Here is a 25,639-nt window from a genome sequence, read left to right on the forward strand (position 1 = left end):
GCCACAGGCTGTGCTGTGGGCTGCGACTGACAAGGTTGTGACCCTCCGGACATCCAGCCACAGATAATGGCCAATTAGTCTCCGTCCATCTCTCGGAGTACAGCAGGCAGGCAGAGCCCAACGCAGCAGAGAAGCGTTGCACCGCACAACGCCACAACACCAACAGGGTTGTCAGCACAACACAAACGCACACACTCACACATTCTGAGGATACCGCGGCCACACCACCACAACAGAGCTTCAGGCCGGGCATCATCCACACCAACATGTTACCATGACGACTAGACAGAGCGCAGCTACAGGATAGTGACATATCCACATAGAGAGTGATTATAAAATAGAGAGACAAAGAGAAAGAGTAAAAGAGAGAGAAAGAGAAGAGAGACAGAGAAAAGTGAGAAAGAGTGAGAGAGAGAAAGAGAAGAGAGTGAGAAAGAGAAGAGAGTGAGAAGAGAGAGAGAGGGAAGAGAGAGAGAAAATAGAGGGGGAAGAGAGAGAAAAGATAGAAAGAGAAGAAAGTGAGAGAGAGAGAAGAGAGAAAAGAGTGAGCATTTATATAAATATACACTACCGTTCAAAAGTTTGGGGTCACTTAGAAATGTCCTTGTTTTTGAAAGAAAAGCACATTTTTTGTCCACCAGTCTCAACGTCAACAGTGGAGGCAACTCCGGGATGCTGTTGCAAAGAAAAGGCCATATCTCAGACTGGCCAATAAAAATAAAATATTAAGATGGGCAAAAGAATACAGGCACTGGACAGAGGAACTCTGCCTAGAAGGCCAGCATCCCGGAGTCGCCTCTTCACTGTTAACGTTGAGACGGGTGTTTTGCGGGTACTATTTAATGAAGCTGCCAGTTGAGGACTTTTGAGGCATCTGTTTCTCAAACTAGACACTAATATACTTGTCCTCTTGCTTAGTTGTGCACCGGGGCCTCCCACTCTTCTTTCTATTCTGATTAGAGCCAGTTTGCGCTGTTCTGTGAAGGGAGTAGTACACAGCGTTGTACCAGATCTTCAGTTTCTTGGCAGTTTCTTGCATGGAATAGCCTTCATTTCTCAGAACAAGAATAGATTGACAAGTTTCAGAAGAAAGTGCTTTGTTTCTGGCCATTTTGAGCCTGTAATCGAACCCACAAATGCTGATGCTTCAGATACTCAACTAGTCTAAAGGCCAGTTTTATTGCTTATTTAATGAGAACAACAGTTTTCAGCTGTGCTAACATAATTGCAAAATGGTTTTCTAATGAACAATTAGCCTTTTAAAATGATATACTTGGATTAGCTAACATAACGTGCCATTGGAAACAAGAGTGATGGTTGCTGATAATGGGCCTATATTCCATAAAATAATCAGTTTCCAGCTACAATAGTCATTTACAACATTAACAATGTCTACACTGTATTTCTGATCAATTTGATGTTATTTTAATGGACAAAAAAAATGATTTTCTTTCAAAAACAAGGACATTTCTAAGCGACCCCAAACTTTTGAACGACAGTATATATATATAAACACTGTGTGTATAGACAGAGAGAGATAGAGAGCGAGAGAGAGAGAGAGGGAGAGAGAGAGAGAGAGGAGAAAAGAGTGACACATTTAAAAAAAAATATATATATATATATATATATATATATATATATATATATATAGAGAGAGAGAGAGAGAGAGAGAGAGAGAGAGAGAGAGAGAGAGAGAGAGTGTGCGTGTGTGTGTCTGTCATACCTTCTTTACATTCAAGGGCCACTCTGGACTCCAGGTTGTCCATCTGCAGCTGCAGGCGTTTCAGGGTGCGGTCAGCATCGCGAGACTTCCTCTTGTAGGCGATGAGCACAGCGATGATGACCAATAGCAACAGACCACCACCTCCCCCGATGCCGATGATGGCGGGCAGGGTCAGCAGGCTATCTGAGTAGATCTGGAGAGTACCAGGGGAGTACTCGAACCCACCCACCCGGACCTGAACACACACACACACACACACACACACACACACACACACACACACACACACACACACACACACACACACACACACACAGAGAGAAACACGTCACAGAGTGTAATCAAACAAAGCAATCACTACAGTTAAAGAGACTTCCCCTCAGGAACCAAAGTCATTAATGGGAGTAAAACACTGGGAATGGGTTCTAACAAACAACATTTACATAAACACAGCAGGTCTGACAGAACCTATTACTGGAATATCTCAAATCAAGGTATTCAGTGGGGGGTTGATAAGGGTTTAGATGAACTATGATTACTGCACTTTAAAGTAGAGCCTCATCAAGTTAACACAGCCAAAGAATGTTAGACTTATAAAATTGGGTTGTTTTGGTTCAGGTGCTAAAAGTTCCTCCTGTTGATGACATAGGTTCGAAACATCATCTATTTTCTTTTAGAAACCGGGTCGTTCGAGCCCTGGATACTGATGGCCGTGGTATAAGAGACAATATACCATGAGTATGATGCAAAACTACTTGTTTACTGTTCTAATTACGTTGGCAACCAGTTTATAATAGCAATAAGGCACATCGGGGGTTTGTGGTATATGGCCAATACACCACAGCTAAGGGCTGTGTCCAGACACTCAGCGTTGTGTCGTGCATAAGAACAGCCCTTAGCCGTGGTTGTTGGCCATATACCACACCCCCTCGGGCCTTATTGCTCAATTGTATTGACAAGGAAGGAACTGAAGAGAACAAAAAAACATAAAGGCCAAATACATTTCTTAGAAAACTCGCAGGGGGCACAGCCACCAACACACAGTTGTGCATCTGAGGGAGCAAACAAAACAACACACCCACACACTCACACACACACGACTGCACCCATCCAGAGACACAGACTTGTGGGGTCCCCTGTACAGGTATGTAGGTCATTTTACAGAGGGAATACAACACATAGCTGTGCCCTTCTTCCAAGCCCACCACACACACACACGACTATTCAATATTCAACATGACATTTAGTTACGGAAATAAAATCCAGCTCCAAGCCTACTGGTAGTTTGGAGAGCCTTCATATTGAATTACATGGATGCATTGTCAGTACTTTCAAGGTATTCCAGACTAGTAAACGTCACACAGACAGTGTGACTAGAGAGGAGAGTAGAGGTACGTTTGGAGGGGACTGTGTGGGAGTATTTGAGGATATTTAGAGAGAGTAGCCTTTGCACATAATATATATATTTTTTTTACTATTTTGAACTGAAATCACATGAAATGTAGAATTTTACTGAACAAAATGAACTGATGGAATTAAAATATGAGAATACATGTTAGGTAAAGCCCAGTGAAGATGAGGGAGATAGTGTGAACTCAGTCCTAAGAGAGTCTTATGTGAAATGGTATCGAGTGCCCACCGTGACTTTGTGCTGTCCGGTGAGGTTGGGCCATTCACACAGCAGCTGGGTTTCAGAGAGGGTTAGCACACAGGGGGTCTCCCCGATGAACACTGTGTAGTTCAACCTGGAGTTACCAGGGGCCGCAGGGATAAGGTTACGACCCTGAGGGGACAAACAGAAACACAATGTCAAACTTGAATCAACATGGCACAGCCTTTCATCCATGGCTAGGAACAGTATAATGAACCTCGTTTTCGACCTCGTCAACTCCCAGGATCCAAGGCTGCTAGCGGACAAGTCTGCAGCTGGCTCCAATGTTGGAGAATACAAGAATTCTAATTGACAAAAGCTTCAGGAAAACATCCATTTTTTTCACCAAGTGTCTCTCTCTATGCCAAGGTGTGAGAGCGAGGGCATTGTCTGACAGATCTGTAGCCTTCAACTACAGAGAGAGGAGCAACAAGAGGAGCAGGTGGAGAGAGAGAGAGTGCTGTTCTGCCAACCCCTGCTCCCGTAGCATGAGAGAAGAGCAGACTTCCAATCCTTCTCTCCACAGGGCTCCTCCCGGGCAGGTCACGCCCTGGAACATTTTAGGCATGCATTCTATCCACTATCATTTCACCCTGCATCAGGCACGCACCCCGACACCACCTCTAGCAACACACATCATATTAGATGCGAAATGAATTCCGTGGCGAATGCAATGCGCATCTCGTAAAATACTCCTGATTATTTCACCAAATTGCTTTTTCTTATTCTCATCACTGTGCTAATGTGGAGGTTAGTTTTAACAAGCCAGGCGGGGGATTCTCTCTGCAATCAGAAAAGGTTTCGTTAATACATTTCATTTAAAGAAATTATAGTTGCTCTGTTTTTATTTTCTATTTCAATTGGCTAACAGGAAAATAATGAAGCACCGCCATCACAATTTTTATGTTTTGAGTCGGAGCTGGGGGATACCTACATCGAATAATCAGTCGATTATTTTATATAATAGTAGAATTATACACTGTATTTCAATAGGGATTTAAGCTAAACAAATACAATTATATTTATGGTTTATGAGATAGACAGGTGAAAGACAAATCCCTGGTAAACATTTAACAACATCAATATCAAGTCATTAAAATGCGTGAGCCTCTCTGATCCTGAGTGTTCACCCCCCGACTCCAGCCACTCTGCTCGGGCTCTTTACCTTGAGGATTAGAGGTGAGGTGGGTTTTAGCTCCAGGACCCCGGTGGGGCTGAGGAGTTCGAACACGGGGTCGGGGTAGTAGCTGAACGTCTCGTTGACCACCATCAGAGCGTGGACGTTGTCCATGTAGAAGCCGATCTCATCCGGCCCACTGCCCGTGTCTGAGAAGCCCCTCTCGGAGTCGGAAACCGACGGGGCCAGGCACACCATCACAGAGTTATTAAACACTGTGCAGTTCTGAGAGGGAAAATTGTTTTTAGTAAAGTGTGATATGACAAATTGTTTGGTCCCCTAGGGAACCCAGGTTGCTGTATTGGTTTATATATATCTCATTATCGGTTCTCTAATCCCCAGCGAAACATTCGTAAGTCTAGGAAAATATTACTGCTTTGGTGTGTTGTGTTTATGTCTCCAGCCATTGCTAGTATTTTCAGAACTGTAATAATCACCTACACTGTATGCTCCTCTACAGGGACCACTAAACATGCTAACCAACATTGAGCACAAGGACCTCAGCAGCATTGAATCTAGAGGAGAAGCTAGTTTAAACTGAGCACAAGGGACGGGGCATTAGGACACGGTCATTAAGCAGAAGTTGATTCCCTTCTGTTAGAACTGGAGGAAAGGTTAATGGAGCCCCGTGGTGCAAGGTGAGGGGTGAGGGGGGATTTGCCAACACTGCTTTGTTGTCCTGTGACATTTGAAAGGTTAAACGGCCTGGGGGGGTGTTGGATGTCTTGTTCCAAGGAGCAGGGCAGAAACAAGACACTGAATGGGCAGACAGTCTGACGGCCACCTTGGAAGACACACCGTGTGACATGGTGTGTGTAGGTGAGGTGTGTGTGTGTGAGTGAGTTGAGGTGTGAGTGAGGTGTGTCTGTGTGTGAGTTCAAGGTGTGTGTGTGTGTGTGACTGAAATGTGTGTGAGTGAGGTGTGAGTGTGTGTGTGTGTGTGTGTGAGTGAGGTGTGAGTGTGTGTGAGTGAGGTGTGTGTGTGTGTGTGTGTGTGTGTGTGTGTGTGTGTGTGTGTGTGTGTGTGTGTGTGTGTGTGTGTGTGTGAGTGAGGTGTGTCTGAGGCTACACCAACCCTATCGAGCTAATATAGACAATGAGTTGTAGGTTAAAATCAGAGACGACAACACATTTTTGACAGAGGATGAAGGATTTTTTACATATGTTTCTGCTTATGATCTCTGAAATTTTGTAAGGCTATTTGTTAGTCAACTTGTCTATAATTAGATACATGCAGCTTCACCAATAATGTAATAAATCGTTAGAATGAATGCTTCAATCTCGTTGACATCAGTAAAGTTTAATCTGTAATTTCTGCTTTATTCACAGAGAGAAGACATTTAGGGACCGGGGAGAAAATACAATAACAAAACAAAAACGGGAAATGTGGAAAAATTCCAAATGACATCAGTTTGATCATTAGAAAGCTGTTAAAATGACCCAACATGTTTCTGATAAGATTTCACTTGGGGTTGTATGCATATTTTATGTGGTTGAAATACTTTCAGCGTCTATGATGCTGATAAAGATAGCACCTCTACAGACTCTAATTGTGCATTCGCATTCTCTCAAGATGCAAAAATAAATTTATCATATTTCCATTTCTGTTCCCAACTCAAAATGTAGCCTATATTTGGGGTATCATTTTACTGCAAGAAATGCTTAATTCTGCAGGAGTTAATATGAAGGCTATTTGAGAGGTTATAGACCTACAGTCAATGTCTAGATTTCAGTTTCCATTTAACCCATCTAAACAGTAGGCTACAGTTCCCTTGACGTGCCATAGGCCTATTTGAAGTCCCCATCTTGTGACTGTTGAATTTGTACAGCGCTTCACAATCATCATACATTACTGCCATCATCCTCTTTCACCACTTCACCAAATCTTTCCCAAACAACATTCATTTTCCAGCCCTCCTTTCTCTTCATTTTCAACTCTCCATTTTTCAGCATTTCTCTTATTGAATTAAACTCTGACTTTGTCCTTTTTGTCTTTGTAGATCAACGTTAACTTTGTCTGCACGTTCCCAAAAGCATTTGTCGATGGGCATGTAGGCTATTTGGCGCGTGTACAGTTAGGACCTAAAGTTAAGGCTTATGCTATAATGACAGATAGCCCCCAAAATTGAAAGAAAAACCTAAATTACACAAGAATTATACATTTATGGATTTTTTAAGGTATTGTTTTCATCGGGGACTACGGGTTATGAGTCAACCCGCAAATCACTAGCGTGTGAGTGAGGCGTGTGTGTGTGAGTGAGGTGTGTGTGGGTGAGGTGTGTGAGTGAGTGAGGTGTGTGTATTGAGGGAGCTGGCCAGGTTCATACTCACATGGAAAGACTCGGCAGAGCCATACTTAGCTCTGATCTTGGGCTCTCTGATGGTGGCTAGGTTAGTACCGCTGATGGTCAACAGGGTTCCACCACTGACGAGACAAAATAATAACTTGCTTAACAATTACGTAAATGTGAACATGCATAACAAATTAGAAGACATCAGTAGATTGAAGTATATTCAGTTGCCAGCATTGGGTGAAGTGGTGAATATACACCCTGAATATAAGATGTGTTGTATGTGTACTGTAAGTACTAGGAGACAGTCACAAATGGAGTGACTAGTTACAATCACAGTGTCTGGAAAGCCCGTGCATAATAACACCCACTATGTCTGGGAAGTAATGCGTGCCTTCACCCCTGTGCTTTCCTTTATCTACCCTGGTGAGTGCTGTGTTCTCTGCTGTCGACTTCCTTCCCCCTAAATGCATGGACAGGCAGCTTCTGGCCGAGGCTGGGGCTGAGGCTGAGGCTGAGGTTGAGACAGGGGATGAGGCTGGTGCTGGGGCTGAGACTGGGGATAAGGCTGAGACTGCCTTAATACAGCTGGAAGCCGACACCAACTTCCCCACAGAAGTATTTGTGTAAAGCCTCTACCTCCAGCCCGGCTCCCAGAAAGCCCTCTTAACTCTATACGCTTAACGCTTAACCGACGTTACATCTCTCTCTCTCTTCCCCACCAGCGCAGCCCCAGTACCATCCAGAGCCCCAGCTCCATCCAGAGCCCCAGTCCCATCCAGAGCCCCATCCAGAGCCCCAGTCCCAGCGCCACCCCCATCCAGAGCCCCAGTCCCATCCAGAGCCCCAATCCCATCCAGAGCCCCAGTCCCAGCCCCATCCAGAGCCCCATTCCCACCCCCATCCAGAGCCCCATTCCCATTCAGAGCCCCAGTCCCATCCAGAGTCCCAGTCCCACCCCCATCTAGAGCCCCAGTCCCAGCCCCATCCAGACCCCAGCCCCAGGCCCCATGCCCAGCTCTAGCCCCACCCAGATCCCAGGCCCCATGCCCAGCTCTAGCCCCAGCCCCACCCAGACCCCATGCCCAGCTCTAGCCCCAGCCCTATCCAGACCCCAGCCCCAGGCCCCATGCCCAGCTCTAGCCCCAGCCCCATCTAGACCCCAGACCCAGGCCCAGCCCCCATGCCCAGCTCTAGCCCCAGCCCCACCCAGACCCCAGCACCCGGCCCCATGCCCAGCTCTAGCCCCAGCCACAATCTGCATGGAGCTCAGCAACCTGGCTCCACTGGGCTTTGACAAAGTAACTTAGTGAATGGATTCCTGCTTTTTCCTCTCCTTTTTCATTCTCTCTCAATTACTCTAGCGCTTCCCTTCTACTTTGTTAATCGTATTCTCTCTTTGCTGTATATTATGAAGCAATTTAGCAGCCACTTATTCAATCAATAAGCTATTTATTTTATTTTTTTCACTCCAGAAAACCAAGAAGTGTTTTAATCTAGTCTCTTTTTTCAGAAAGTTACAAATACGATATGAGCACATCTACAGTGCCTTGCGAAAGTATTCGGCCCCCTTGAACTTTGCGACCTTTTGCCACATTTCAGGCTTCAAACATAAAGATATAAAACTGTATGTTTTTGTGAGAATCAACAACAAGTGGGACACAATCATGAAGTGGAACGACATTTATTGGATATTTCAAACTTTTTTAACAAATCAAAAACTGAAAAATTGGGCGTGCAAAATTATTCAGACCCCTTAAGTTAATACTTTGTAGCGCCACCTTTTGCTGCGATTACAGCTGTAAGTCGCTTGGGGTATGTCTCTATCAGTTTTGCACATCGAGAGACTGAATTTTTTCCCATTCCTCCTTGCAAAACAGCTCGAGCTCAGTGAGGTTGGATGGAGAGCATTTGTGAACAGCAGTTTTCAGTTCTTTCCACAGATTCTCGATTGGATTCATGTCTGGACTTTGACTTGGCCATTCTAACACCTGGATATGTTTATTTTTGAACCATTCCATTGTAGATTTTGCTTTATGTTTTGGATCATTGTCTTGTTGGAAGACAAATCTCCGTCCCAGTCTCAGGTCTTTTGCAGACTCCATCAGGTTTTCTTCCAGAATGGTCCTGTATTTGGCTCCATCCATCTTCCCATCAATTTTAACCATCTTCCCTGTCCCTGCTGAAGAAAAGCAGGCCCAAACCATGATGCTGCCACCACCATGTTTGACAGTGGGGATGGTGTGACCAGGGTGATGAGCTGTGTTGCTTTTACGCCAAACATAACGTTTTGCATTGTTGCCAAAAAGTTCAATTTTGGTTTCATCTGACCAGAGCACCTTCTTCCACATGTTTGGTGTGTCTCTCAGGTGGCTTGTGGCAAACTTTAAACGACACTTTTTATGGATATCTTTAAGAAATGGCTTTCTTCTTGCAACTCTTCCATAAAGGCCAGATTTGTGCAATATACGACTGATTGTTGTCCTATGGACAGAGTCTCCCACCTCAGCTGTAGATCTCTGCAGTTCATCCAGAGTGATCATGGGCCTCTTGGCTGCATCTCTGATCAGTCTTCTCCTTGTATGAGCTGAAACTTTAGAGGGACGGCCAGGTCTTGGTAGATTTGCAGTTGTCTGATACTCCTTCCATTTCAATATTATCACTTGCACAGTGCTCCTTGGGATGTTTAAAGCTTGGGAAATCTTTTTGTATCCAAATCCGGCTTTAAACTTCTTCACAACAGTATCTCGGACCTGCCTGGTGTGTTCCTTGTTCTTCATGATGCTCTCTGCGCTTTTGACGGACCTCTGAGACTATCACAGTGCAGGTGCATTTATACGGAGACTTGATTACACACAGGTGGATTGTATTTATCATCATTAGTCATTTAGGTCAACATTGGATCATTCAGAGATCCTCACTGAACTTCTGGAGAGAGTTTGCTGCACTGAAAGTAAAGGGGCTGAATAATTTTGCACGCCCAATTTTTCAGTTTTTGATTTGTTAAAAAAGTTTGAAATATCCAATAAATGTCGTTCCACTTCACGATTGTGTCCCACTTGTTGTTGATTCTTCACAAAAAAATACAGTTTTATATATTTATGTTTGAAGCCTGAAATGTGGCAAAAGGTCGCAAAGTTCAAGGGGGCCGAATACTTTCGCAAGGCACTGTAAATGTACCAGTATACAACTCCCTATTCAAAACATTGCAATGTAGTGAATGTGCACTGCAGTTAACATAGACATGAAAGTGGAACTTTGTGAACAGATGAACAACATGTTGTTCACACATCTCCTAGCCACTGGTTTATGCTATGCTGCCATTTAGGCCTGTAGCGATCACATCAATCACCTGAGACAATTTTGTCTTTGAGAGATCCAGGAATCTCAGTCATTTGTTTTTCATTTGTTCATGTATGTGTACATGTGTTCCTGTCTGTTTTTCTGATTGCTGTTATGCACTGGGCCAGATGGAGCCCAGATATGAGGCGAATCGCTAGAGACATTGGGGGGGGGCAGTCAGTCGGTTAGCCCATTCACCCATCCAGGCTAAGGCTCTGTAGCCACCTTCACCCCCTCCACACACAGCGCACAGAGGCATGGGGTGTCTGGGGCAGCGGTTGGGCCACAGCTGCTCCACAGCCAGTCCCACAGAGCGATGGGAATACTCCCCATTCCATTCCAACAGCCTATTATATAAATCTATTGTAGATGAAGAAGGTAGTGGTGTCAACAGAGACAGAAGGGGGTGGGGGGGTGGGCTGTGGAATCTTGTAACAGTGCTGTGGTTTAACATGTTTACCAGGAAGCAGAGCGATCTGTGTCAAAGTGGGCTTTTCACAAGGTTGTGTATTTACAGACATACGCATGGTGATCAGTGGTACGCCCCTCGCTAACTCGTAGGACATCTCCAAGTGTCTCTTATACAGAGGTGCCACTGTAGCTACACTACTGTAACCCAGACCAGCACCAGAGAACCAGGCGATAAGCATGTAAATACCCAGATCTCCTCCCTACCTAGCGATACTCCAGTCGGGTTCGATCCTCAGGACGGTGGGGTCGTCAGTGTAGTTGTATTTGACCTCTGGGTTCCTCAGCTCTGCAGAGTCGATGTCCACCATGACTGGTGTGCTGCCTGGGGTCAACCCTGCTGGGGTCACACACACTATCTCCCGGGAATTCCTCCTGCAGGGAAAGAGAGGGTGGTTAAAGGTTGATATAGATGACTGCTTTTCTTGTCAATGTAACTGGTAAAGGTCCAGTGCACCTCTCTCCCTGAAAACTAAATGACAATACCTGTAAGAACATGAAAGAGCGTTTCATGGACAAAATACTGATGATTTGTTCTGTGTGTGTTTCCCATTGGCATTGATTTATACTGTCCACTACTAGTCATAGCGCACAATAACTACAATATCTAATATGAAGCACTGTTGAATGATGCTTGAATTTGTGGGAAAGTGCCGCAGTCTTTCTAGGAGTGAAGAAGAGTGATTCTGGTGCGATTCCCAGGTCCTGCCTGGAGATGTGCCTGCAATGTCTCCTCTGATTCCCCTCGCCCCGTTTCCATGGGAACACCCTGAACAATGTACGCTCCACAAACCTTCCCAAGACCGCACATATTTTGACAAGGTGTTTGTGACAAATAAGAAAACAAGAATGAGGCAAACACAGAAAGGAAGAGAGGGAAGGAGACAACACCACAGAAAAAAAGGGTAATCTGCTAGATTACCTTTTAATGGAAAGAAATGGAAATAGTGTTTTACTATCCATGCTAACAGTGTAAACAAAGCTTGGATGAAAACAAAGACCTACCGTAGTGCTGTGGGTTGTATGCACATTAGCAAGATTACATGCACATACTGCATATGACATAGGAAAAACACAGACAACGCAGACACTCACACACTGCATCTTAAACACTGACACTTCCAGTCAACGGAGGATCAGCGGGAGGTGTGGGTATTATTAATATTTATATCATTTTTTAAGGGGGTAGATCAGCTTTAATATTGCAGATAGATTAGTAGCTTCCATCAATGTAATTGTCTGCATAATTTCCAGTCGCCCATATATTTCTTTGCATATACACGCACGCACGCGCACGCACACACACACACACACACACACACACACACACACACACACACACACACACACACACACACACACACACACACACACACACACACACACACACACACACACAGTGAGGGAAAAAAAGTTTGACAAAGAAATGATCAGTCTATAATTTTAATGGTAGGTTTATTTGAACTGTGAAAGACAGAATAACAACAAAAAAATCCAGAAAAACGCATGTCAAAAATTATATAAATTGATTTGCATTTTAATGAGGGAAATAAGTATTTGACCCCTCTGCAAAACATGACTTTGTACTTGGTGGCAAAACCCTTGGCAATCACAGAGGTCGGATGTTTCTTGTAGTTAGCCACCAGGTTGAAACACATCTCAGGAGGGATTTTGTCCCACTCCTCTTTGCAGATCTTCTCCAAGTCATTAAGGTTTCGAGGCTGACGTATGGCAACTCGAACCTTCAGCTCCCTCCAGAGATTTTCTATGGGATTAAGGTATGGAGACTGGCTAGACCACTCCAGGACCTTAATGTGCTTCTTCTTGAGCCACTCCTTAGTTGCCGTGGTCGTGTGTTTTGGGTCATTGTCATGCTGGAATATCCATCCGCGACCCATTTTCAATGCCCTGGCTGAGGGAAGGAGGTTCTTCCCCTTAGCAGAAAAACACCCCCAAAGCATAATGTTTCCACCTCCATGTTTGACGGTGGGGATGGTGTTCTTGGGGTCATAGGCAACATTCCTCCTCCTCCAAACACGGCGAGTTGAGTTGATGTCAAAGAGCTCCATTTTGGTCTCATCTGACCACAACACTTTCACCCAGTTGTCCTCTGAATCATTCAGATGATCATTGGCAAACTTCTGACGGGCATGTATATGTGCTTTCTTGAGCAGGAGGACCTTGCGGGGGCTGCAGGATTTCAGTCCTTCACGGCGTAGTGTGTTACCAATTGTTTTCTTGGTGACTATGGTCCCAGCTGCCTTGAGATCATTGACAAGATCCTCCCGTGTAGTTCTGGGCTGATTCCTCACCGTTCTCATGATCATTGCAACTCCACGAGATGAGATCTTGCATGGAGCCCCAGGCCGAGGGAGATTGACAGTTATTTTGTGTTTCTTCCATTTGCGAATAATCGCACCAACTGTTATCACCTCCTCACCAAGCTGCTTGGCGATGGTCTTGTAGCCCATTCCAGCCTTGTGTAGGTCTACAATCTTGTCCCTGACATCCGTGGAGAGCTCTTTGGTCTTGGCCATGGTGGAGAGTTTGGAATCTGATTGATTGATTGCTTCTGTGGACAGGTGTCTTTTATACAGGTAACAAACTGAGATTAGGAGCACTCCTTTTAAGAGTGTATAAAAGACACCTGAGAGCCAGAAATCTTTCTGATTGAGAGGGGGTCAAATACTTATTTCCCTCATTAAAATGCAAATCAATTTATATAATTTTTGACATGCGTTTTTCTGGATATTTTTGTTGTTATTCTGTCTTTCACTGTTCAAATAAACCTACTATTAAAATTATAGACTGATCATTTCTTTGTCAGTTGGCAAACGTACAAAATCAGCAGGGGATCAAATACTTTTTTCCCTCACTGTACATACATTCATACATACATACATACATTCATACATTCATACATACATACATACATACATACAGTTGAAGTCTGAAGTGTACATACACCTTACCCAAATACATTTAAACTCAGTTTTTCACAATTCCTGATGTCAGCATAATACTAGAGAGAATGCTTTATTTCAGCTTTTATTTCTTTCATCACATTCCCAGTGGGTCAGCAGTTTACATACACTAAATTTGTATTTGGTAGCACTGCCTTTCAATAAATTGGGTGAACTTTGGCCCATTCCTCCTGACAGAGCTGGTGTAACTGAGTTAGGTTTGTAGGCCTCCTTGCTGGAAGTATGCTTGGGGTCATTGTCCATTTAGAAGATCCATTCGCGACCATGCTTTAACTTCCTGATTGATGTCTTGAGATGTTGCTTCAATATATCCGCATAATTTTTCCAACTCATGATGCCATCCATTTTGTGAAGTGCACCAGTCCCTCCTGCAGCAAAGCACCCCCACAACAAGATGCTGCCACCTCTGTGCTTCATGGTTGGGATGGTGTTCTTTGGCTTGCAAGACTCCCCCTTTTTCCTCCAAACATAACAATGGTCATTATGGCCAAACAGTTCTATTTTGTTTCATCAGACCAGAGAACATTTCTCCAAAAAGTACGATCTTTCTCCCCGTGTGCAGTTGCAAACCGTAGACTGGCTTTTTTATGGTGATTTTGGAGCAGTGGCTTCTTCCTTGCTGAGCGGTATTATGTCAATATAGGACTTGTTTTACTGTGGATATAGATGCTTTTGTACCTGTTTCCTCCAGCATCTTCACAAGGTCCTTTGCTGTTGTTCTGGGGTTGATTTGCACTTTTCGCACCAAAATACGTTAATCTCTAGGAGACAGAACGCGTCTCCTTCCTGAGCGGTATGACAGCTGCGTGGTCCCATGGTGTTTATACTTGCGTACTATTGTTTGCACAGATGAACGTGGTACCTTCAGGCGTTTGGAAATTGCTCCCAAGGATGAACCAGACTTGTGGAGGTCTACAATTTTCTGAGGTCTTGGCTGATTTCTTTTGATTTTCCCATGATGTCAAGCAAAGAGGAACTGAGTTTGAAGGTAGGCCTTGAAATACAATCCACGGGTACACCTCCAATTGACTCAAATGATGTCAATTAGCCTATCAGAAGCTTCTAAAGCCATGACATCCTTTTCTGTAATTTTCCAAGCTGTTTAAAGGCTCAGTCAACTTAGTGTATATCAACTTCTGACCCACTGGAATTGTGATACAGTTTATTATAAGTGAAAAAATCTGTCTGTAAACAATTGTTGGAAAAATGACTTTTGTCATGCACAAAGTAGATGTCCTAACCAACTTACCAAAACTATAGTTTGTTAACAAGAAATTTGTGGAGTGGTTGAAAAACTAGTTTTAATGACTCCAACCTAAGTGTATGTAAACGTCCGACATCAACTGTACATACACAGATAAATACATTCAAATACACATACAGTACCAGTGAAAAGTTTGAACACACCTACTCATTCAAGGGTTTATCTTTATTTTTACTATTTTCCATATTGTAAGCTCGGCGGGCTCCCGTGCCTGCCTCGGCCGGCTCCCGTGCCTGCCTCGGCCGGCTCTACGGGTTCCTGCGCCTCAGTGGGAATGAGGTGTGTCCAAACTTTTGACTGCTACTGTAAATGGGGGTATTTCACTGAGAGTCCTGGCTCTGGTCCAGCAAGAGGTCTAAATTAGTCAGAGGCTGGCAGAGCCATCTCCCCTCACTCCCCCTGCATCTCCTCTCACTCACCCTGCATCTCCTCTCACTCCCCCTGTATCTCCTCTCACTCACCCTGCATCTCCTCTCACTCCCCCTGTATCTCCTCTCACTCCCCCTGCATCTCCTCTCACTCCCCCTGTATCTCCTCTCACTCCCCCTGCATCTCCTCTCACTCCCCCTGTATCTCCTCCCACTCCCCCTGCATCTCCTCTCACTCACCCTGTATCTCCTCTCACTCCCCCTGCATCTCCTCTAACTCACCCTGCATCTCCTCTCACTCCCCATGTATCTCCTCTCACTCACCCTGCATCTCCTCTCACTCCCACTGCATCTCCCCTCACTCCCCCTGTATCTCCTCTCACTCCCCCTGCATCTCCTCTCACTCCCCCTGTATCTCCTCTCACTCACCCTGCATCTCTTCTCACTCCCCCTGTATCTCCTCCCACTCCCCCTGCATCTCCTCTCACTCACCCTGTATCTCCTCTCACTCCCCCTGCATCTCCTCTAACTCACCCTGCATCTCCTCTCACTCCCCATGTATCTCCTCTCACTCACCCTGCATCTCCCCTCACTCCCCCTGCATCTCCCCTCACTCCCCCTGTATCTCCTCTCACTCACCCTGCATCTCCTCTCACTCCCCCTGCATCTCCTCTCACTCCCCCTGCATCTCCTCTCACTCCCCCTGCATCTCCTCTCACTCCCCCTGCATCTCCCCTCACTCACCCTGTATCTCCTCTCACTCCCCCTGCATCTCCCCTCACTCACCCTGTATCTCCTCCCCACTCCCCCTGAACCCTCCTCCCACTCCCCCTGTATCTACCCTCACCCCACTCCCCCTGTATGTCCCCTCACTCCCCCTGAACCCTCCCCCCACTCCCCCTGTATCTACCCGCACCCTCACTCCCCCTGTATGTCCCTTCACTCCCCCTGAACCCCCCCCCCACTCCCCCTGTATCTACCCTCACCGCACTCCCCCTGTATGTCCCCTCACTCCCCCTGAACCCTCCCCCCACTCCCCCTGTATCTACCCTCACCCCACTCCCCCTGTAGGTCCCCTCACTCCCCCTGAACCCTCCACCCACTCCCCCTGTATCTACCCTCACCCCACTCCCCCTGTATGTCCCCTCACTCCCCCTGAACCCTCCTCCCACTCCCCCTGTATCTACCCTCACCCCACTCCCCCTGTATCTCCTCTCACTCCCCCTGAACCCTCCTCCCACTCCCCCTGTATCTACCCTCACCCCACTCCCCCTGTATGTTTTCAACAGGCAGTCTGTTAATATTCCTCATACAGGTGTAGACTGAGATCTACTGTACCCTGCACTAGGTGTTGCACAGCAATGGGTCGACTCCACTGTGGTATGAGCTAAAGACAGGAAGTCTGAATTGACAGACTGACACTCACTTTTTGAAGTGGCAGAGGTGGCGTCCGATGTTGACAGACACAGAGCTGCCGGCGTTGAGGTGGTTGCCCTCGATGGTGATCCTGGTGCCCCCTGAGAGAGGGCCCTGGGCAGGCAGCACCCGCGTGAAGAAGGGAGTCTGTAGAAGGGGGACCCATAAGACACGTTTATTATGCAATCAACAAAATTACCAATAATCATTGTCTAATGTAAGGATCCATCCACCCCTGACCATGGCTGTGTCACCTGGGTGCTACTTACCACGAAGGTGAATGCTCGGGGTGAGAGGGCCCTGTAGTCTGCCAGGCAGTCCCTCACACACACCTCCACGTTAGCCTCCTGCACCCGGTAGCCTGTGGCATCGTTCAGCAAACACACAATTCTGTAGGAGAGAGGGGTGATGGTAGGGAAGGTATGAGAGAGAAAAGGGGAGAGGGAGGAGGGGAGAGGAGTTAGGGACACATGGGAAGACACACGTGTTGAGCTCACCTGTAGCTACAGTAGAGCTGTCTGATATTTGTGTAGTGATTCCTCCAATTTGAAAGGGAGCATCTACCATCTAAATGCTCTATGGAGAGATTGTTTGATCTATCTAAATTCAACTATTGAGCTGTATATAGAGGGAGCAGGGAGGTCAAAGGAGAGGAAAGAGAAAGCTGAAGAGGACCTCTATACACTGAGCAGAGGAAGAAGATAACAGACAGGTGAAGAGAGATGGACAGAAGGACAATGTCAACAGGAAGCAGAAGAGGATGAGAGGGGATATACACTGAGAGGAGGAGGGAGATAGAGGGCACTTGTAGGAGGCGTGGGTGAGAGTGGTGAGTGCCAGGCAGCTGAGCCTCCTCACCTCTCCGAGCTGATGTACTCCTCTTCGATGGGGATACAGGGCACCTTGCCCAGACGCACTCCTGTCTGGATGTCCCTGAACTGTAGGCCCAGGTTCTCCCCCGTGATGGTCAGTCTGGTACCCCCCTGTCTCGGCCCTGTCTCCGGAAACAGCTGCAAGACAAACACACAGGGAGGGAGGAAGGGAAGTAGGGAGGGAGAGAAGAAGATCATTGTCAGAACCAATCAGTCAGTGAGAGGCAAGGTAAGGCCAACACCTTGTACTGTAAGTCTACGCAGGGCAGACTAAATGGCACTTTGTGTGGGAGACTGTATGCTGCACAGACCCTATGGACGCTCTAGTCCAGGGCACCTGGTTAAATTGTGCTTAGGAGCATTTTTAAAAACTCTTTCCATGGTTAAAGTAGGAAGAAATAGATGTCATTTTGAACACATTTGTGAGTGTGCTACAAATACTATCATCATATATTCAAATATTGAATAACTTGGACATATTGAATTATGTTATATTATGCTCATTTCCCTATGGTGGACAGAATGTGTGACTACATTACACAGACTAATGTTTTCACCACAGCAATTCCAGGAAATACATATCCTTTTTACCTCAGATTTGTGATGTTAGTATGAAAGTTAATAGGCAGCACGATCTCACAAAATCGATTGCTTAAAACAGACCCATCTTTTTGGTTTAGTACCAGTGTTTTTTGTTATATGTGCCAGTCCGTAGTGGGACTTTAGAGTGCAGCTGTATTGTCAGACCACGCTGGCTAGAATATTTCATTAGAAATGTCTCTGGCCTCACTTGAATTGATGGATTTGAGGGTTAAGTTATCATTCAAATGAAAGCCAACCCCTGTCGCTATTTAGAAACCGATTTGGGGGTCTGTTGAAATGATCTACTCCATTATAAGTTATAAGAGATATAAGATGATAAGTAGCTATGACAGGTTGTCTTCTATCGAAAGATACTGTATGCATACCAATGTTAATTGAGGTTTATCTGTTAGAAGAGTGCAAACAGTAGTCTACATATCACAGCAGTTACTGTAGCATCCCAGTTGCATTGATTTCAATACAATATCAACGTGAGTGCTTCATTTGCATGCGCTATTGAATAGTAGACAGTAGAACAAGCTAATCAATTCCAGTCTTGAGTGACCGCTTGGTAAATATAGGTGTGCAATTTATAAGGTTTATAATATTTAGCAAATGCAAGTAATCTGAACACAAGTGTAACACGTGTGTAGGGAGTAACTTTTCTTCCAAATGTCAACTTATTAGAGTATATTGATTATGAATATTATGAATATCTAAAACCGGTGTTTTGAGACTCAACCATCAATCAAAAAACCATGACAACAGGAAGCAGCAGCGGTATAATTAAAAAAAATGTTTTAAATGGTACTTTTAACATGAATTTTTACACAGGATTCTAATTTATCAGTTAATCTACTGAATGAGCCCAAAAATGTGCTATGATATATTGATTTTGATGATATTAGTGATATAGTGAAAATATGTTTGTCTTGGCTACTCTTTCTCTTGCGTTCACCCACACACCATAATCCAGCAAGCCGTGTTTTAATGAAGAAAAATCACCTATCCGCTTTGAAAAACAGAAAAACCTTGCGTGGCGCACAGCGAAAGGCCTCTTCCCCACCTAATTGAAAGTTATTACACCGGCTCCCGCATCGCCATTCTGTGGCAGCATGTCACACGGCAGCTTCATAATGTGATTTATTTAGCCAAATTACTCCCCGTAACGAGGACAGGTGTGGCATGACAAAACAAATATGATGACTGATGTGAGGCGGCAGCATCCGGGAGGCGGCTTCTAACAACCATCACGAGGTAATTATGGGTAATCTCACTGGCTGCCTGTTCCACAACCTGGTTGGCTGGGCAGAGCGTGTCAGGGAAACGGCGCCCTGGCGTGTCCTGAGGCATTATTGCGTTTCATTGGCTGGCCACCCCTGGGTTCTGATGTGGCCCCAGTAGCAATCCCCAGCGACTAGGCTTTCACAGGCAGCCTAACCTCACTCAGCCCCAGCGCTATGCCTCTACCACATAATGACAAGGCAGCGGTGCTGTAGAAGCCGAGTGTGGCAGAATGGTGGTTGCTAGAGGTCTGTGCTGTAGGCCGTCAAACCAGTGTGGAGCAGGGCTACAGCAGGGTGACGCCAGTGTGGTTGGACTGGGAACTAGGGACACATGCCCACATGGGCTGAGGCAGGCTGTAAATTGGGTTGTTAATGTACTCAAAGAGAGGCTGGGGAAGGAAGACAGTTATGCTGACAGCCAATGGTAGGAGACCATGTTTCTGGAACCACTCAACACATAGGCAACATCATTTAGAGAAATACAATGTATTGCATAGCTGTCAAACACAGTACGAACCTACCCTGACACTGCCAAATTGTGTAGGGTAGTTTTGGTCAGGGAGGAGTGAGGGGGTTGTAATGAGGGGAGTGAAGCTGAGGGGCCACTCCTATACCCATAATAACAACTACAACAGTGTGAATGGTGGAGCAGATGTCCTCTATTTGGTTCCTGCTTTTTATCTTACAGGCTCCAATCTCCCTCAGAAAGCATTGTAAACAGACCTCCTGGGGTCTGACACACAACATTGTCTGTGATCTTCAGAGGCGTCTGTGCTCTATAGCCTTTCTAGTTTGTTTGCTCATCTTATGAGTTCTCAGTCTGACTCCTGGGAACCTCTAGGACCTGTCACGATGAAAACACTGGCCTCTGGACACTGAACTCTGGCCTCTGAACTCCGAAGTTAAAACAGTGAAGTAGGGTGTTTTAATTGGTTTCAGAGGGGTCGTTTCACATGACCCCCCCCCCCCCCCCACACACACACACACACACAAACACACACACCCTGACGCAAGGAGAGAGAGAGCGAGAGAGATAGAAAGAGAGAGAGAAAGAGTGAGAGCGTAAGGAACAAATAAGAGCCCATTTATACAGCAGAATACCTCATTGCTCCACTTGGATTGAAACACGGACCTGACAGTTGGAGATTTTTGCCACAGTAGGAACATACAGGAGCTAGATTACTCTGAAGAATCCTCAATGTGCTGAGCTCCACCACTCCTATAGCTCTTCACTTTCATACACCCCTCTCAATCCCCTTCTCTCTCTCTAATCACCCCCCCCCCCCTCTTCCTCTGAATAAAACACGAATCCCTTTGCACACGCACGGCAGAACAACAGATGTATATTTTACGTGCTGAAGTGTCAAAGCAAATCCAGGGTGCTCTCTAACAAGGGGGTCGGGGGATAGAAAGACAATAAGTAGCACAGGAACATCCCTCCTACCCACTCACTCTCAGCTAAGTGCATTCACTCTGATATAATATTTATCTGAGACAACTCACACACACACACACACACACACACACACACACACACACACACACACACACACACACACACACACACACACACACACACACACACACACACACACACACACACACACACACACACACACACACACACACACACACACACACACACACACACACACACACACACACACACACACACACACACACAGGAACAGAGCACCAGCCTAGACTGAGGGATGGATGGAGAGGAGAGAGGGAGGGTTGGTTATTATGGGGGGAGAGACACTAGCTGAGGGGGGACTCCTGTCCCCCTTCCCCTTATCAGACGTAGCCTCATTCCGACGCTTTGTCTTCCCCGTTCCTCCAGAGTGGGAGGAGGAAAAGAGAGGCGTAAGAGCTATTCAGACCCCTTTGTGATGGATTGGGAAGGGAGGGTAGAATGTCTGGGCCCTCTGAGTACCGACTAGCAGTCGAGACGTCAGTCAAAATTCATGAGATGCTCCTTATTGACAGACAATGAGGAGGAAGAGAAAGATAATTCAATTACTTGCACCACTCTGGGGCTCCTAGCGCAAGAGCTGGGAAATCCTGGTTAAATACTCTAATATTCCAAATGAAATTACCAGCTAATCCACCTGCTAATGTAAAGAGGCACAGTCCCCATCATATGAATAAAGAGAGAGAGAGAGAGAGACGAGAGAAAGACAATGTCAAAAAGATGAAGACAAGAGAATGAGAACATTTGAAAAAGGGAAAGAGAGTTGTTAAAGAGGAACATGTTATCTCTCATGAGTGTAGGTTGATGTAACATGGAGTCAAAGTCCTCTGCTCTTTGTTACAACCATATCACAGAGCAGCTGCCTTTCAGCCTGTAAGGTGGGCTGCTTTCATGACCATAGGGTGCCATTTCAGAGAGACCGAGAGATCACTACCGAATGACGCAACAACCTATCAAGCATTTTTATGTATTCATTCTCTTTACTGCGGAATTTCCTTTCAGTCGGCACCTTCCCCTCCCTCCTCTTCCTCTCCTTCCTTCCTCTACTTCTGTCTTGTGGGCTCTGTCTGAGAGAGAGAGAGAGAGAGAGAGAGAGAGAGAGAGAGAGAGAGAGAGACAGAGGCAGGCATCGTGGAGGGATTAGTTCCTGTGCCAGTGCCAATTATCCAATATCTGGGATTTATAATGTGCTGAAACACTAGCTGCCTCTCCAGAGTAGATTAAAGGACGCAGACACACACACTAACACAACACTCTGCATTTGCCCCCAAGCAAGGTGTCAGGTGCAGCAAATATACTGCAAATAGCAATAATAGAGGAATGAGTTGGATTTGTTCTTGAATGGGGCGAGGTTAAATCAGGAGTAGGTGGAGTGTGGCTGGGCTTGTTGCTGTGTGTAGGTGGTAGGGATGTAATCAGCTATAAACGCATTGTGAGGTTTAGCACTAGAACAGAGAATGATGGAGATAGAGACAGAGAGTGACAGAGAGAGAGAGGGAGAGAGACAGAGACAGAGAGAGAGACAGCGAGAGAGAGAGAGACAGAGAGAGACAAAGAGAGAGAGAGACAGAGACAGAGAGAGACAGCGACAGAGAGAGAGAGAGAGAGAGAGACAGAGAGAGACAGCGACAGAGAGAGAGACAGCAAGAGACAGAGAGAGAGAGAGAGAGAGAGAGAGAGAGAGAGAACAGTAGTCTGGTACACAGCCAGCATCAGATCTTTACTGAGGCACCGTACATCCAATCCAGCTATCCAAAAGAGCCTCGTAGCACTCACGTCCGTAGCCAAGAAGCATACTGCTCCAATAGATCCACAGATGACGCAATCTCATTCGCACTCCACACGTCCCTTTCCCACCTGGGCAAAGGAACACCTATGTGAGAATGCTGTTCATTGACTACAGCTCAGCGTCCAACACCATAGCGACCACAAAGCTCATCACTAAGCTAAGGACCCTGGGACTGAACACCTCCCTCTGCAACTGGATCCTGGACTTCCTGATGGGCCATCCCCAGGTGGTAAGGGTAGGTAGCAACACATCTGCCACGCTGATCCTCAACACGGGGGCCCCTCAGAGGTGCGTGTGTAGTCCCCTCCTGTACTCCCTGTTCACCCATGACTGCGTGCCAAGCACGACTCCAACAACATTATCAAGTTTTCTGACAACACAACAGTGGTAGGCCTGATCACAGACAAAGTTGAGGCAGCCAATAGGGAGGAGGTCAGAGACCTGGCCGTGTGGTGCCAGGACAACAACCTCTCCCTCAACGTGAGCAAGACAAAGAAGCTGATCGTGGACTACAGGAAAAGGAAGGCCAAACACACCCCCATTCACATCGATGGGGCTGTAGTGGAGCGGGTCGAGAGCTTCAAGTTCCTTGGTGTCTACATCACCAACAAACTATTATGGTTCAAACACACCAAGACAGTCATGAAGAGGGCATAACAACACCTATTCGCCCCTCAGGAGACTGAAAATATTTGGTATGGGTCCACAGATCTTCAAAAAGTTCAACAGCTGCACCATCGAGAGCATCCTGACCAACAGTAAGGTGCTACAGAGGGTAGTGCGTACAGCCCAGTACATCACGGGGACTAAGCTTCCTGCCATCCAGGACCTATATACTAGGCATTGTCAGAGGAAGGCTGAAAAAATGGTCAAAGACTCCAGTCCCCCCAGTCATAGACTGTTCTCTTTGGTACCGCAAAGCAAGCGGTACCGGAGCGCCAAGTCTAGATCCAGAAGGCCCCTTAACAGCGGCTAACCCCAAACCATAAGACTACTTAATATTTAATCAAATGGCCACCTGGACTATTTACATTGACACCCCCCTTTGTTTTTACAACGCTGCAACTCACTGTTTATTATCTATGCATAGTCACTTTACCCCTAATTAACCCAACTAACCTGTACCCCAACACATTGACTTGGTACCGGTACTCCCTGTATATAGCCAGGTTATTGTTATTTTATTGTGTTACTTTTGATAGTATTTTTTACTTTTAGAATATATCTTTTGTTATATTTTACCCCCTTTTCCTCCCCAATTTCAATCTTGTCTCATCACTGCAACTACCCAACGGGCTCGGGAAAGTCATGCGTCCTAAAAAAACAAACCACGCCTCTTAACACTCGCCCGCTTAACCCCAAAGCCAGCTGCAGCAACATGTCGGAGGAAACACCGTTCAACTGACGACCAAGGTCAGCCTAGAGGTGCACGGCCCACCACAAGGAGTCACTAGAGCGCGATGAGCCAAGTAAAGCCCCCCGGCAAAACCCTCCCCTAACCCAGACGACACGGGGCCAACTGTGCGCCGTCCTATGGGACTCCTGTTGTGATACAGCCCGGGATCGGAACCAGGTCTGCAGTGGCGATTCAGTGCTTTAGACAGCTGCGCCACTCGGAAGGTCAAGTAAATATTTTCTTGAACTGCACTGTTGGTTAAGGGCTTGTACGTTAGCATTTCCCAGTAAGGTCTACACATGTTGTATTCGGCGCATGTGACAAATCAAATTGGATTTGAACTGGATCCTACTGCACACCCACACACACCTAGAGCCTGTCTCACCTTGGTGATCTTTGGGTGTGTACAGCGGCTGTTGCCGGCGGTGGCGTGCATCCAGCTACTCTCCAGCGGCGTACACTCCTGTCTCAGAGAACACTTCTTCTCCTGAACACACCAGCCACACTCGAACCTGGGGTCAGCCTTCAGACACATCCCACAGCTGTCCCGCAGCGCATAACACTTATACAGGTGGGCTGAAACACAGTGAGAACAGAGAGAGAGAGAGAGAGGAGAGATAGAGGTGAATATAATTGTTGTTGTTTGAGACTAAGTTTCAACATCTTGCATTTCACCTTCATGCTGTGGTATGAGAAACAAGCATTAAAATAAGACATGAAAACACCTAATTCCCTTGTTGTTGTGGTTTTATTTTGGGGGGGGGGGCACGAATGCTCAGAGTTATGCTTTTAAAAGAATTAGCAATTAGCAGTAAGAATTGAGAGAGAGAGGAGAAAGAGAAAGAAGGAGAGAGAGGGGAGAGAGAAATAGATAAATAGAGAAAATGAGCGGGAGAGAGAGATAGAAAACAAAAGAAAGATGGTGAAAAAAGAACATCGCGGCACGGCGCTCCACAGACAGCCGCAGGACTTCAAAGGAGACGGCGTATCCATCCACCCGCCGAGGACCTGCCCGTTAATCTGATTTGCCACGGCTAAGCTTAAAAGTAGCGCGGTGCTAATTAAACTGAACCAAATTAATGATTTAATTACATTAAGATTTCCACTTTACACCAAGGCAAAAGTGGGCTTTCTCGGGCAGTCGGGCAGAGATGGATAATTCACCATGATTCACGGAGGGAGGGAGGGACAGAGGCAAATAGAGAAAAACACAGGGAAGGGTGAGGAAAGGGAGGGGAAGGGAAGGTCTTTGTTGGGCTTGAATAAAGCAGGGCTGGTTTGAAATTTAGTTTGGGGTTGTGTCAAATTAAGCGTGGAAGTTTGGGCAGAGTACAATGTAACTGGCCTCTGCACAGCAGGTACTAAGAAAGTTTAGATTCTGTTCCAGCTTTAACAAATGCTACTATGTGAGCGACTGTATTCCAACATCAGGAAATGGGTGTGTCATTACAGATTTTGTGACAATCCATAGGCAGGAGAATAAAGAGGACTCAGCATCCAAGGTGATGCAAAAGGACACGACGCGCCACTGAGTGCATGTTAAAACCTCTCCTTAT

The 25,639-nt window shown here is 46.0% G+C and overlaps 1 protein-coding gene across 2 annotated transcripts in view; it reads right to left on the minus strand.

Moving 5' to 3' along the window:
- LOC139416600 (plexin-A1-like) overlaps positions 1 to 25,639 on the minus strand; it is a 281,448-nt gene that overhangs the window by 21,306 nt on the left and 234,503 nt on the right. For both annotated transcript variants that reach the window (XM_071165454.1, XM_071165455.1), the window contains exons 12-20: positions 24,469 to 24,659; positions 17,543 to 17,694; positions 16,954 to 17,074; positions 16,695 to 16,831; positions 10,860 to 11,027; positions 6,883 to 6,976; positions 4,540 to 4,776; positions 3,363 to 3,506; positions 1,724 to 1,958 (exon numbers count right to left, since the gene is read on the minus strand). In XM_071165454.1, coding sequence (XP_071021555.1) covers positions 1,724 to 1,958; positions 3,363 to 3,506; positions 4,540 to 4,776; positions 6,883 to 6,976; positions 10,860 to 11,027; positions 16,695 to 16,831; positions 16,954 to 17,074; positions 17,543 to 17,694; positions 24,469 to 24,659 — 1,479 coding nt within the window. The remainder of the gene's footprint in view (positions 1 to 1,723; positions 1,959 to 3,362; positions 3,507 to 4,539; positions 4,777 to 6,882; positions 6,977 to 10,859; positions 11,028 to 16,694; positions 16,832 to 16,953; positions 17,075 to 17,542; positions 17,695 to 24,468; positions 24,660 to 25,639) is intronic.

The sequence above is a fragment of the Oncorhynchus clarkii genome, chromosome 9 (genome assembly GCF_045791955.1).
Source record: "Oncorhynchus clarkii lewisi isolate Uvic-CL-2024 chromosome 9, UVic_Ocla_1.0, whole genome shotgun sequence".
Classification (NCBI taxonomy): domain Eukaryota; kingdom Metazoa; phylum Chordata; class Actinopteri; order Salmoniformes; family Salmonidae; genus Oncorhynchus; species Oncorhynchus clarkii.